Source organism: Schistocerca serialis, chromosome 6, assembly GCF_023864345.2.
Source record: "Schistocerca serialis cubense isolate TAMUIC-IGC-003099 chromosome 6, iqSchSeri2.2, whole genome shotgun sequence".
In the NCBI taxonomy this organism is placed as follows: Eukaryota; Metazoa; Arthropoda; class Insecta; order Orthoptera; family Acrididae; genus Schistocerca; species Schistocerca serialis.
The window spans coordinates 391,468,465-391,483,522 of NC_064643.1; the positions used below are offsets into that span (position 1 = coordinate 391,468,465).

The window sequence follows — 15,058 nt, forward strand, 5'->3', positions numbered from 1 at the left end:
ACATCATTCACAGTAATGCTTGTTTCTGCAATGTTTGTTGCAAGAATGATCTTACGAATGCCAGGTGGTGGTCTGCTGAATATTTTCTGCTGGTCAGTATAAGAAATTCGAGAATGCACAGGCACAACAAACAGTTCACTTTTATTCATTATTTTGTTCACCTTTTCCATTACTGCTTTTATGTCTGCCCAACCAGGCAGAAAGCATAATATTGCCCCTTCACCTTTGTTTTGGTGAAGCCAGTCTATTACAGTACACACAAGATCTACATCTACATAAGGCACTGTTGAATCAGGTAATTTTTTCAACACATTTTGTGAAACAAGATCATCCAAAAAATGTTCTGTAACTGGAAATGTGAAGCCCGGTACCTATCAACAGAGAGAGAACAGGGAATCAAAATCTTATGGATAATTTAAACATGTTTAAAACATAGGAGGAGGATTCCAAGGTAGAAGTGAACAAGAAAGAGGAGAGACAAGACCACCTTTGAAAGGGCTGAATAAGCAATCAAGGACTTCCAAACCTCTAAAGGTGCAAAAGATTACATCTGAGAATGTGCAAGCCATGGATAGGCTTCTAGGCACAAACTTCACACAATGCGAGTATTTACAAAGAAAAGGCTGACACTACAGATCAATTCAATATTACATTACAAGAGGAATGTCTTCAAAAGTGGGCCATGGTGCCTTTTATGTCTGGGTATAGCTGTGAGCAACCTTTACACGTATGAGCTTGCTCTCACTGAGAGTTATGAAGGTAATGGTAAGAAACAAGCCATAACTGAAGAAATTAGTTTCGTGGCAATAAAAGGTGTTCTGATACTGTGACAGAAGAGATTCCACTCAAGATCTAAGGAAGAAATGTCTCAAAGTGGTTGGCTCTGAGCACTATGGGACTTAACTTCTGTGGTCATCAGTCCCTGTCTCAATGTGTGTGCTACTGTATATATATTGGTCTTTATGTACAACTGTTTCTTCATACTTTATTTTTCTTCCACACCTTCCCTCCTTTAATTTTCTAACTGCATTCTGAACCTCTCCCTCTTTCGCCAATTTCATGTTTATCTTTCTCTTCCCCTCCTAGCTTCATATTTGTTTTCTTTTTCGCTTCTATTTAATTCTATGTGACTTCTTGATCATTTAATCTTCCCCTACTTCTGATTTTCAGTCATTCACATTCAAGTTTTTAGTTTCACCCTACGCTTCTACCTTATTACATACAGAGGTTGCATAAGATAAATTGGCCCATGCACAGAAATGCATTCTTGGTTTCAGTGCCGAGTTTGTTCACTCCTCTGTTCTGAGAGGGCAGCTGCCTCAGTTGCCTGTCACCTACTGAGCCGTGTGCATCATCACTTGTCTCTCCATTTTCTGCCTGCTTTGACTACAAAGTGGGAATGGAGGCAAATGCACACTGGCTGCATGGCAACATTTCTCAAATTATTTTAAAGAAACTATTCGGTTAAAGAAAATTTTTGCACATGCAGTTCACAGCCTCATTCATAAGCTTCATGATTAACTACCTATCATTTTGATAATGGTTATAATTTCTATGACATTTTTGTATTACGCAATATACTGCAAAAGATTTGAATACTTTGCAATGAAAAACGGAGCTCACTAACAATTTGCATTTGGTGCATATTACACCACATAATGCTACATGAAAAATATATTCAATATACTGAATTTTTGTGTAAGCTGGAGATGAGCTTATAACGATACAGCCTTCCCCAAATTCATATGAAATGTCTGATACCACCTTTTTTATATGCATCTGAATAGTTATCAGACAATTTAGTGCCTCCTAAGGCCTTGTTTGTGTGTCTTTATATCATTCTGTCCTATCTGATAAAAAAACTTTATGTTCATTGCGAAGGCATGTGGAATGTTCTGGAAGGACGTGTATTGTCATAATTATTGGTGGATTGTTGTCATTGATAAAATTATGGACATACACTAAATTAAGTTACTAATCAAAAAATTGAAGTTGTAAGTCCTTAGCAATAAATAACTAGAGACTGCAGAGATGTTAGCATGAAAAATCAATCCTTCTAATTAACAATATGGTATCTAAAAATCCAGTAACAGAAGACCTCACTATCTTGAGAAACAGCTTAAAAGTTATTACCATGTGATGTATTTTCATTTGTTATTTGTTTTTATGTCTTCCTCTGTAATTTGTATTCTTTGTGATTACATTTCTAATCAACTCCCCAATTGTTTACATCTCACAGTTTTCCAATTTCCACAATTTGAGGCTTTATTTTTGCATTTTATATGTGTAATCAGATAAAGTGCAAGCTCTGTACTGCCACTGAATATCAGTAACCAGATCCAAACTGTAATTAATTATATAACTAAAATAAAACATGAGACATGATTGTAATTAAAGTTCAGAATTATTTTCTTACAGAAAATTAAAGATATTACTATAAAAGTTTGTCATTCAATATTGTATTGTATACCTTATTCGGCTGTAACATCAGTTTCTTTACGTTTTGTAAATTTTAATTGTAACATCAAAATTGTAAAAAATTAATAATGCTTTATTTTGGAAGCTATTGTTGAAATTCTACGTGCAGCGATGCTGCAACAAGTCAGTTTTGGTGTTACTTTTGGAATTCAAAGAGATCAGTGAAGTCCGTCCGTGTTTTGTTTAAATGACGAGTGTGCAGTTCGGATGTCAATTAATGTGAATAAATTTTGTGAAATATGAAAATTTTGCATTCATTCATCAATGGACCAGGCAGAAGAAACTTAAGTTAAGTAACATTCAGCATGAATCATTACAAGCTCTATATCTATCACAAACCTCATAGAAATTCACTGTATGTTGTGCACTCACTTCTGACTGTGTGCGCAAATGATAAGAGTGCAAATGACATATTCATAACATCTCTTATATCTCAAATGGTTCGAGACACCAAAACAAATTTTGGGCAAATTTCACACAAAGTGGAGACTGTTTTGCCATGTAGCTAACACACAAAACTTTCTGTGATATACATGTAATTATATTAGTGAAGGACTCTTATTTTTATACCAAGCATGAACATTTCATTTCACAAGCTATTTACCTCACTGTGCTCAATTGTTTGATTAAAAGTAGAGTGTTTCAGAGTCTCATCACAAGTGCAACCCCTTCAACATGTTAGGTGAAATTGTGTAAATCCCATTGTGTTTTTTTGCAAAAAGAAGCTACTTTTAACACATCAAAAAGAGAAAGAAAAAAGGTGCACAAGATAGGCAAGAATAAATCACACTCACTGTTGCGATTGCAACGTAATCCTACACCCATTGTGTTTTTAATAATAAATGGTTGACATGTTTAACACAGTCGTTCGCAGACTCGCTAACTGTAGCTTACAAGTTCCACATGGTAGACATTTGTGTGAAGGTTTCACCTGGAGACCACCACCTCCCCTACTGTGCTGTCCCATCCACAGCCCAGCCCCCCCCCCCCCCCCCCCCTGCTGTTGTACCATTCCCAACCCACTGTCAGTACAGCTGTGGGCCAAGTAATATTGCATGCACTGTACATATATTTGTTTGCTTGCTATCTGATTCAAGTTCTCATTCTCTAGTTAATAATCACTGATTGTACATTATAAACAGCTCTCTCATGTATTCCAAACAGATTGTAACAGATGACAGCAGCACTTTTCAAACTATTCTGAGAGAAAAATGATTTAGGACAGGCACATTACAAATTTTTAAGAACACCACTAGACATGTTATTGAAATATGGCGTTACTATTGTTTTAAAATTCATCATTTGTTATCCATAAACAGTGTCATGAAAAAACGGTAACTACACTTCGAGGTTTTTACTGGATATTATTTAATGATTTTCATGAAGGTTTAACTCAACCAACACAATCTTGAATTGCTCAACTGACATCATCTGAAACTGCTTCATTCAATATTGGTAATCACTCACTTTCAGAAAACACTGTTTACATATGGTTTGCAGAATTTTGCTGCATTGCACTTACGCTGAGGATTCATATCGTGCAGGTCAGCAAAAGAAAATATCGATGCTGTGCATAAGATCAAAGAGAATCAGCATGTGACTTACCATGAAATAGAGGCATCTGTAGGAATGTCAATGACTGAAGTAAATTACTTTTTGCATGGACATTTGGCTTAGAAAAGTATCAGTTCCCAGAGGACTCAGTAAAATTTGACCAAAGCTCAAAAACAAGCTAAGTCACCTGGTAATGTGATGCTAAAAAATTCAACTGAGGAAATGCAAAATCCATTTAAAACATCATAGTACAATTTAAGACTGTTGGAGTATCTATAGTAGCACAAACAAATGTTTGAGAGATAAAAGATGAACCAAAACCAACAAAATTGGCTCTAACTATAAAGTTTATTTCTGTCAATGCTCACACAAATTATTTAATGGCTATACTGGTGTCAAATAACTAGCCATCACCAACAGCCCCTAAAAATAAAAGGACTTTAAAGCAGACATACGACATTCCATTGGACACATAGTGGATGTTGCTTTAGAGCAGGCCTTCCTGACGGTGTTGCATGGAGCACGGGCACTTGGCATTTCGTCCAAAGGCAGGTGCAGACAGTACAGACTACCCACTGAGTGGCCTGCAAGTATTTTGCGTGTGTACAAGCCATTCGGCCACACCCATTTGTGGATTGTTGGTTGGGGCAGTATGTTCGCACACATTTTGGCCTGGGTGCCAACACATCAGATGTTTGCCCACCCCTACCCACCTGTGCCCACAAGCAACTGGGCTGCCTGTGGCCAGACACTTGAGGTGGAGCTGCCTACTTGAGAGGATCGTCAAGAAGTTAATAGTGAGTGGCATACGACAATCTGTTTGTCACACTTAGCAATGAATTCATGAAAGACAACTGAAAAGTTAACATCAGTCTCCATCCTGGCAACAGAAGAGCATAGAATTTGATTCCAGAATTCATCTTGTAGTTGAAGCTCCATTTTTGTTTGTGTTTGCTATGTAACACATAACTATGAAAATATGGTTCTGTCTTGACTAAATACAAATTATTCTTGTATAACACTAAACCACGTTTTGGTGATGTTACAGGATCGTTAGTAAGTTCATTTATACTCTGTCAAAATGTACAGAAATCCCCATGATAATACATACAGATTTGAGGTTATGATATTTACATTTATAAAATAATTAACAGAAAAAAATGTGTATGGTGCCTTAGTATCCCATTGTTTATATGGCTCTCTAACATTTGTAGTACAGCTGACAATCTGCTCCAGTTTGTCATTTGCTTCTGATCAGGATTTTTCAACTTTATGTTACTATGTATATTTCCCAAAATGTTAGGCCTAAAATGAAATTACCACTTTTTTTATGCTTTGCTACTGTTAGATAACAACACTATATCATATAGAGTTGTATTTTCTGTCAATACTGTTTTATTCTTTAATTAACATTTATTAGGTTGACGTGGAGGCATGAAAAAGCACAATAAACAGGCAGTAAATGCACTCAATTTACATACACAAGTTCTCCTCCCTCTCACCAATTTACAAAGCTCATTCATAATAGTTTATATCTCCACGACATTTTCAAAATAAGAACAAAATGATGGTTAAATGTTGACAAAATATTACAGCAGTACTGTAATCCAGCAAAGTGCAAAAAAATTCATTTTAGGTTTAACATTCTGGTAAATGTATGTTACATAATACACAGTCTCCATAAATTATAGTTACAATTTAAGACTTTAATAATTTTAAAACTATACTATATAATAAAAAATGGTTTTCGAAATTTGATAAGATACCTCAAAGTTTTTTTTATCTTCCAGGCGGTGCAATTTTGATGAAAAACTGAACTTGAAAACCTGGTAAAATGTGGACGCCACAGGAGAAAGGTCAGTGTGTGGCCCAGTTCACAGAGGTGACATCTGATACCCAAGTACACCGAAACTCTCAAACATGGTATGGAAGGCAACCAACGTTCTGATCAACTATTCACGTTTGACATACGTCACTGATGGAAACAGGCAGTGCTCTCTATAAAAAGAGGTCAAAAAATGGTTCAAATGGCTCAAAGCACTATGGGACTTAACATGTGAGGTCATCAGTCCCCTAGACTTAGAACTACTTAAACTTAAATAACCTAAGCACATCACACACATCCATGCCCAAGGCAGGATTCGAACCTGTGACTGTAGCAGCAGGGTGATTCCAGACTGAAGCGCCTAGAACTGCTCGGCCACAGCGGCCGGCTAAAAAAGGGGGGAGGGGGGGGGTGTCAGGTTGTCCTCCTGTTTCAGACACTGACATGGTATGGCTGGTGTTCGCAAGAAGTCTGACAAAAATCTGTGTGTATGGTGGCCAGAGAGTGGCAAATAAGATGATGAATAGTGCAGAACATCTTGCACAAGAGGTTACGGCTATATCCCTACAAAGTGCAGCTGCTGCAGGCATTAAAGCCAACAGAATGACCCCATTGTGAAGAGTTTGCAGTGGACATGCTGCGCAAGCCTGATGCAAACAATGACTTTTTGAAAAGTTTGCAGGCTACAGGAAATGTTACCTAATCGGAGGAACTAATCTTTTCCAAACAGTCATAGTTTGTGTCAGTCTCACCTACCACATCCACAGCTAACTCTTCACCATGAGGTTTGTATGTAGGCTTTAATGCCTGAAGCAGCTGCACCTTTTAGGAATATAGCAGTAACCTCAAATGCAAGATAATGTGCACTATTGATCATCTCATTTCCAGTTCTCTAGCCATTGTACACACTGATTTTGTTGGGCTCCTCACAGCATCTTCATGTTACATGTGAAATAGAAAAAAACAGTCCCAAGGCCAGTGTTGGTGTGGTGGGATGCGCAGTTGTACCATTATTCCATTCTTTTTCATCAAGTCTGCAGTCAATGGTGGTGTTTACCTTGACAAGAGTTTGCTGCACCACAACTGCAACCTGATGTCATATTTCAGCAGGATGGGGCACCACAGCACTGGTCCATAAATGTCCATCAGTCTCTGGATGAAAAGTTTCCAGATGGGTGTACTGGACAAGATCGTACAATTTTATGGCTGCCACAATCCCCTGACCTCACACCTCTACACTACTTCCTGTGGGATTTTGCACAGAATCTGGTGTACCAAACCAAGGTTAGAGACATACAGGACTTGAAGATATGGATTCACAATGCATTTGAACATGTCACCCTGGAGATCATGAATAGCATGTGGAGAGAAAAGGAATTCATACTATACATTCTCCGTGCCACTACGGGTGCACACATTGATGGTTATGAACAAATAAAAAAAACTTTATGAGTTACCTCACCACATACTGGAAACCATTTGTTAATATCTAGTATGGTTTTACGTGTGTTAAGATCTTAAGTTGTAAAGATAATTTATGGACACGCTGTACTGAAAAATTCTGATAAAGTTCAGATGACAAACTGGAGCCAAATATCAAATGAACTGAAGATGTCGGGCAGCTGCATATGAGGCGTTATCAAAAAGTAACAGGAACTTTTGTTTTTCTTAAATAATCTTTGTTAATTCATCAACATCAACTATGTCACTTTCAATCCCCTTCAGATATAATACACTTGTGCAAGCCCTTTTTCCAATCTTGGAAGCACTTCTGGAGCTCACTTTTCGGTATGGTGTTCAGCTCCTCCATCAAATCTGTTTTCAATTCATCAATAGTGGCAAGACAATGTTCTTTCCTGGTTCTCTTCAGACTTGGGAATAGAAAGAAGTCACATGGGGTCATGTCTGACAAAAATGGTGGCTGAGGCAACATAGCCGTTTTGTTTTTCCAAAAAGTCATGAACATGCATTGACGTATGAGCAGGAGCATTATTGTGATGCAATTTCTACGAGTGGTTCTGCCACAATTCTGGTCACTTTCTTAGGATTGGTTCATGCAAATGGCGCATAACTTCCAAGTAGTAATCCTTATTGACCATACAACCATAAGGCAGGAACTGATGATGGATTTTCACAGGATAACATGTGAACATTCACATGTGATTGAACTTTTTTTTTTGTCCTGTCTCTACAGGCAGTTTCCAATGGGACAATTGGGCCTCAGTTTCGACATCATACCCATTTATCCATGTTTTGTCACCTGTTATAACCTTCTTTAGAAGTTCAGGATTGTGTCAACTTCATTCAGCAGTTCCTGAGCAAAATTGTTTTTGGTCAAAATACAACAATTTCTGAGCAAATTTTGCTGTTACACATTTCATGCCCAAAATGTCTGAAGAAATTGCTTAGCATGAGGTAGTGGCTATGCCAACATTATCAGCAACCTTTCTGAAGGAGATTCAGCAATTTTCCAGAACCATTTTCCTTTCTTCTTCCACACTGTTGTCAGTAATTTATGTGCTAGGCTTCAACGTCGTCTTGATCGTCTTTGAAATAATTATACCAATAGTGATACTGAAACTTCACTGAGACCTAGTGTGTTTTACACATGAAGAATGTGTTTGCTCAAGGCAGAATGGTATTTCCATAATATATTGATTCCAGAAACTAATCTTAACACATGGAACTCAAGATAACTTGACCCTGATAGATAAGTTGATGACACAGATGAAGTGCCAAGAAAGCAAAAAAAAAAAAATGTTTACACAATAGTGAATGGACTCTCAGAATGTAATGCACAGCTCCAGAGGTCAGTAACTTTTACCAAACAGTACTAATACAACACTAGGGCAACCAGTTACAATAGCCTACTCCTGGACAAGAGATTTTATGTTTACAGTTGTCGTTAGCTAAACAAACATGAAACATTGTTCTATGTAACTCAATGATTACACGTACAGGAGAAATAGTTACTAATGGAATTCACTCAGTTCATTCTCAGATCTAATGTTTCTCATACATGTGAATGACAATTTAATACATAGCTAGCAGAAGTGGGTCTTTTGGCAGTTGACAAGAGCATCGCCAAAAATCCCAGTAAAAATATATCAACAGAGGAAAATGTATACAAAATGTTTGAGTGAATAATTGAAAAGAAAAGAATTTGACCTAAAATGACAATCTGGAGAGCAATCACGATGTACATAATTTTTACTTCACTGTCTTGATCACAAAGTTTTTTGAATAGAATTACAAGTTTTGGTTAGCCAGTTTCAGCCATCTTCAATGGAAGTGAAACAAAGTACATTACTAGCTACTACATTACGAAATTAATACAAATGACAGAAACTGTAATGAAAGCATGATATACCTCCGATTCTGTTGCACTGCAAAGTGTCATAACATGTGAAAACACAAGAGTCAGAACTACTATACATGCTTCAACCAATTATACAGATAATGCTAAGGTATCCTAGAGGTTATTGATGCATGAATATTGTACAGACAGTTCTACTAAGTAATTAAAAGTTAGTTCATTTAAAAGAACAGTTCTTTATAAAGTATTCTCAGTTGTATATAAGGAAGTACTATTTCACTAAAATGTTTAACCATATTAGAAAGATATTCATCTGGTCAGAATTTAACAAAATGCTCAAAAAGAAAAAGTGATTAAGGGAATTGTACTAAATTTGAGTATATTGTGATGTGTCTGAACTCTCTCTAAAGGAAGAACACACAACAAATTTCAAGAACTTGCATATTGTTCTGTTTCTCACATTCCAGTTTATGTTATGATTGGAATAGTAAGTGACGGAAATGAAAATTAAACAAACTAGATGTAAAGTAATGATTAGAAGTAAATAATGTTACATTAACTCCATTCCTATTTCATTTCCATTTTTATTACTTATTGTTTTAATCAAAATATAAACTGGGATATGACAAACAGTACTATATGCTTGTTCTCAAAGTTCATTCTGTCTTCTTCCTTTATAAGGCAGGGTTTCAGGCAATCACAATGTAATCAATATTAGAATACCAGAATGAAGTTAGGTTTGGAAGGTAGGAGACGATTGAGGAGACTGTGAGGACGGGTCGTGAGTCATGCTTGGCTAGCTCAGTCAGTAGAACACTTGCCTGTGAAAGGCAAAGATCCCAAGTTTGAGTCTCGATCTGGCACACAGTTTTAGCCTGCCAGGAAGTTTCAATTTTAGAATGGTTACTGAAATCTATTTTTATTTTTTGAACATTTTGTTAAATTCTGACCAGTTTTAAACTGTCAGAAGATGAATACATGTTTCATAAAATTAAACATTTTTTTGAAAAATCTCTGTTATATACAACTGAGTATTTTTTTAAAAACAGTAGTTTTAAATTAACTTCCTTTTAATACTTTGGAATAGAACATCGAGGCTAGGAAACTGGCCACTTATGGCTTTCTGTTACTGGCACATACATAATTTATGTATCTTCAAGAGTAATACATACTAATAAGGGGGTCAGGCTACAAGATTTGTTTTTCATATTTACTTTAGTTCTTTGATAGATTACAAATTTTAAAATAATGCTGACAGATGGTACAATTATACTCCCAAAAAAAAAAAACTGTGTGGTGAGTTATTGAGCCATTTCTTCCTCTTGCACTTTCAAAAATGAGTACACACACAAAATTAAGTCAGTGCAATCATAATGGCTCAGTCATTCATGACAGCAGCTGCTACACTCACTCATGCTTCTTTCGAAATAATTCTAGAAATTGACAGCAAATTGCAGCACCATTCAAGGAGCAGGCAGCAACACTTCCATGCATTGTTCTCACACAAAATGAACCCAGTTTTGGCTCACACATTGAGAAAATCATGGCCCGACTTACCCTCGGATGTGGTCTGTTTAACACAAAGTTACAGCCCATGTTATGCTCTGGCTTGGTCTCCAAAGTGTTAATTTGTTGTTGTTGTTGTGGTCTTCAGTCCTGAGACTGGTTTGATGCAGCTCTCCATGCTACTCTATCCTGTGCAAGCTTTTTCATCTCCCCGTACCTACTGCAACCTACATCCTTCTGAATCTGCTTAGTGTATTCATTTCTTGGTCTCCCTCTACGATTTTTACCCTCCGCGCTTCCCTCCAATACTAAATTGGTGATCCCTTGATGCCTCAGAACATGTCCTACCAACCGATCCCTTCTTCTGGTCAAGTTGTGCCACAAACTTCTCTTCTCCCCAATCCTATTCAATACTTCCTCATTAGTTATGTGATCTACCCATCTAATCTTCAGCATTCTTCTGTAGCACCACATTTCGAAAGCTTCTATTCTCTTCTTGTCCAAACTATTTATCGTCCATGTTTCACTTCCATACATGGCTACACTCCATACGAATACTTTCAGAAATGACTTCCTGACACTTAAATCAATACTGGATGTTAACAAATTTCTCTTCTTCAGAAATGCTTTCCTTGCCATTGCCAGCCTACATTTTATATCCTCTCTACTTCGACCATCATCAGTTATTTTGCTCCCCAAATAGCAAAACTCCTTTACTACTTTAAGTGCCTCATTTCCTAACCTAATTCCCTCAGCATCACCCGACTTAATTAGACTACATTCCATTATCCTTGTTTTGCTTTTGTTGATGTTCATCTTATATTCTCCTTTCAAGACACTGTCCATTCCATTCAACTGCTCTTCCAAGTCCTTTGCTGTCTCTGACAGAATTACAATGTCATCGGCGAACCTCAAAGTTTTTACTTCTTCTCCATGAATTTTAATACCTACTCTGAATTTTTCTTTTGTTTCCTTAACTACTTGCTCAATATACAGATTGAACAACATCGGGGAGAGGCTACAACCCTGTCTTACTCCCTTCCCAACCACTGCTTCCCTTTCATGTCCCTCGACTCTTATAACTGCCATCTGGTTTCTGTACAAATTGTAAATAGCCTTTCGCTCCCTGTATTTTACCCCTGCCACCTTTAGAATTTGAAAGAGAGTATTCCAGTCAGAAGTGTTAATTACTTTGTGTAATTATTTTTATCTTATGATTGCTTTAACAGCCTTTAGGATACCTTTGCATTCTATGTAGAACTGGTTGAAGCATGCTTGGCAGTTCTGGCTGATGTTGTTTTTACATGTTATGACTTGTTGTTGTGCAGTGGAATGAGAGGTATATTATGTTTTTGTTACAACTTCAGTCTCATAATGTAGTAGCTAGTAATGTACTTTCCTTTACTTCCATTGTAGATTTTGAAGATAGCTATTGTTTTGCCAAAACCAGTAAGTCTATTAAAAAACTTCGTGATCAAGACAATTAAAAAAAATTAAATAACTGATATGATATCAAAAACAAATCTGAAGCGTAGGCAGAGGTTTGTAAGTGCAAGGTTTGTTCATACTGATGAGAATTTCAACTGGAAAGTAAACAAAAAATAAAATAAAATATGCAGGTGTCAGTAAGATAACACGCCTTATTTTCATTCAACAGTGTCATGCGGAATTACATTTTAGGTTGGTTGGTTGGTTTGGGGAAGGAGACCAGACAGCGTGGTCATTGGTCTCATCGGATTAGGAAAGGATTGGGAAGGAAGTCGGCCGTGCCCTTTCAGAGGAACCATCCCGGCATTTGCCTGGAGTGATTTAGGGAAATCACGGAAAACCTAAATCAGGATGGCCGGACGCGGGATTGAACCGTCGTCCTCCCGAATGCGAGTCCAGTGTCTAACCACTGCGCCACCCCGCTCGGTACATTTTAGGTAGGCTTAATTCATCTGTAGCAAAAATATTTTTTAATTACATAAAACCATGTGCCGTAAGAATAATACTGGTGTTCACCCATGAATATCTCTTAACACAAAAAAATGTATAGTTGTTTATCAAACTGGGTGGGGAGATTTGGCAGAAAGCTGACAACATTATAACAACACTCTTCTCTTACTTTAATTTATTTTGTCTGCTTGCAACTTCAAACCTTCTCTCTCATTACTAATTCAGCGTTTTTCTTTAACAAAATTATCTCTCACTCTCTCACAGAACATGGGATATGATTAAATGTTTACTACAATGTCTGACACATATTCTGTTACACATACACGAAACTTGTGCCTTAATCCCTGTGTGTCACAGTGTAGCTCCTTTTTAAGGTCTCCTCCTCTTTTCTTTCTTAAACAACGATGCAGTCACAACAGAACAAATTTATTGATCCACTGGTTCCACTAACAACAGACCTGAACATTCAGCTGACATGTTGCTTCACCAGCCTGGAAAGTCCTCCAAGGCAGTCAATATACATCTGTCTCTGATGCTACAAATTCTACACACACTGATTCCCAATCAAACAACACAAATCCTCCAAGAGCAGATGGAGAGAAGGAAAAAAAAAATGCAACCTGTATTCTCACAGACAACAGCTTAATATAAGAAGTATCTTAACTACATCATCAGATGAAATAGTGTACTCTTGTAAATAATTCATTACAATGCCTAAGGAATGATGCCAAAACCACAATGCCAACAGATAAATATGACCTTCATTACTCTTCACTGAAACTGACCTAAGCATACTGAAGCTGTATGTAGTGCTGCAACCATATTGTCTAGATCATTTGCCTAATGAAATAAAATGCAGACAGACACCACAGCTGAACTGTAATACCTTCAGTTAACTCTACAGAAGAACTTTTATTAATTTTATTTTGGTCAGCTATACAGCGTCAACTATACAGCATGAACTATATAGCATGTAGTTTTCACTTTGTGAAATGATCTGTAATGAGAAAGAGTGTAACAACATTTCAATGTAAAAAAATTGCAGAAACATTTAGATATCAATCAATTTAATAGCCATGAAATGACTCTTTCACTTCAAACTTATTTAAATGTGCTGGTAATTTGCATACAATAGTCAACTGCTCTTACAATTTAATACACAAAGAATAAATGACCAGTGAGTGATCATAACTGTGTTGCTGAGTACTCTTTCTACAGTGACTTGTGCTTCTGAGATTCATTAACTTTCATCGACCTACCCACCCACCAACCCACATCCATGTATAAAAGCAGTTTTATGATTGGTGGTAGAACACAAACACCTCTGTACTTTGGTCGAGTAGTTTCACAACACCACCTTTCACTATCTCTTAATAACTGACTACAGTAGGTCCTCTAAAACACTGAACTGTTCTTACTCCTCAGGAAATATTTCCATAGTATCATTACAGCATGGAAGCACTGTAATAAATATTTATGAAAAGGCCGCGCACAGAATTGTGGTTTTGGTGGAGGTCTTAGTGCTCGGTTTCTATTTGAGCTGAGTTTTGGGTTTAGTCCAGACTAGCAGCCATTTGTATAGCCATTCGAGCATCTGTCTTATTGTAGCTATGTTACACTACAGCAAACAAGGTTTGAATTATGAAGAGGACTTGGCCCCAGGAAAATTGTCCCAATTGATTAATTCCTTTTGAAAAAGATTTTAATTGGGACAAAATTAATGTTCAGCTAATGGCACTATTTGTTCAAAACAATCATCCTTAAAGAACTACAGAGCAAGACTGATTGTTCAACTTTGGCCCACCGATGTGTGGGACTTTGGTCTTAAACATGTTTTAACGATTTGAAGAATCTTGCTTTGTTTGGAATTTAAGTGCAAAAAACACGTTTTTCTTGGAGGTTTCTGAAGCATGCCACTTCTATACTTTAAGTTTGTACAAATCGGTCCAAACTTTGCACAAAGGTAAGTGGATAAAGTGAAAACTCTTGTTTTTAATGCAATAATCTTCATCCGTTGTCTATATACAATGGTTTAAAGTCAAGCTAAATGTAGGCCATAAAATCTGTTCTTACGTGAACTGAATGAGTAGAAATGATTTGACGTGAATCATATACATAAAAAAAGCATTCTTATGATAGCATTGAAAACTCGCTTTCAAAAATCTAGCTTAATTCATATTTTTCATGCAAAAACCATGTTTTGTGCAATTTATAGGCTTAAGTCCCTCATCCCTTACCCAAAATCCAGAGTATTTGCAACTCATAGCAAACAATACATAATATCATACGACAGGTAAACATGCCTGTAATAAAGTTTCTCCCTGGGGGCAAAAAATTTCTGAGGGTGGATTTGTTCCTAGAGGGGATACTAAAACAATTTGAGTTCTGAATGGGGTCAGTCAATTTTTTTTTCCTGATGGGATCATTTCTCCCCCAAACCA

At 36.9% G+C, this 15,058-nt stretch overlaps 1 protein-coding gene across 3 annotated transcripts in view; it reads right to left on the minus strand.

The window, feature by feature from the left end:
* Nucleotides 1-15,058, minus strand: part of LOC126484184 (ATP-dependent RNA helicase DHX30-like) — a 317,910-nt gene that overhangs the window by 167,494 nt on the left and 135,358 nt on the right. For all 3 annotated transcript variants that reach the window (XM_050107597.1, XM_050107596.1, XM_050107598.1), the window contains one exon: nucleotides 1-371. This exon is cut by the window's left edge and continues 39 nt beyond it. In XM_050107597.1, the coding sequence (XP_049963554.1) occupies nucleotides 1-371 (371 nt within the window). The remainder of the gene's footprint in view (nucleotides 372-15,058) is intronic.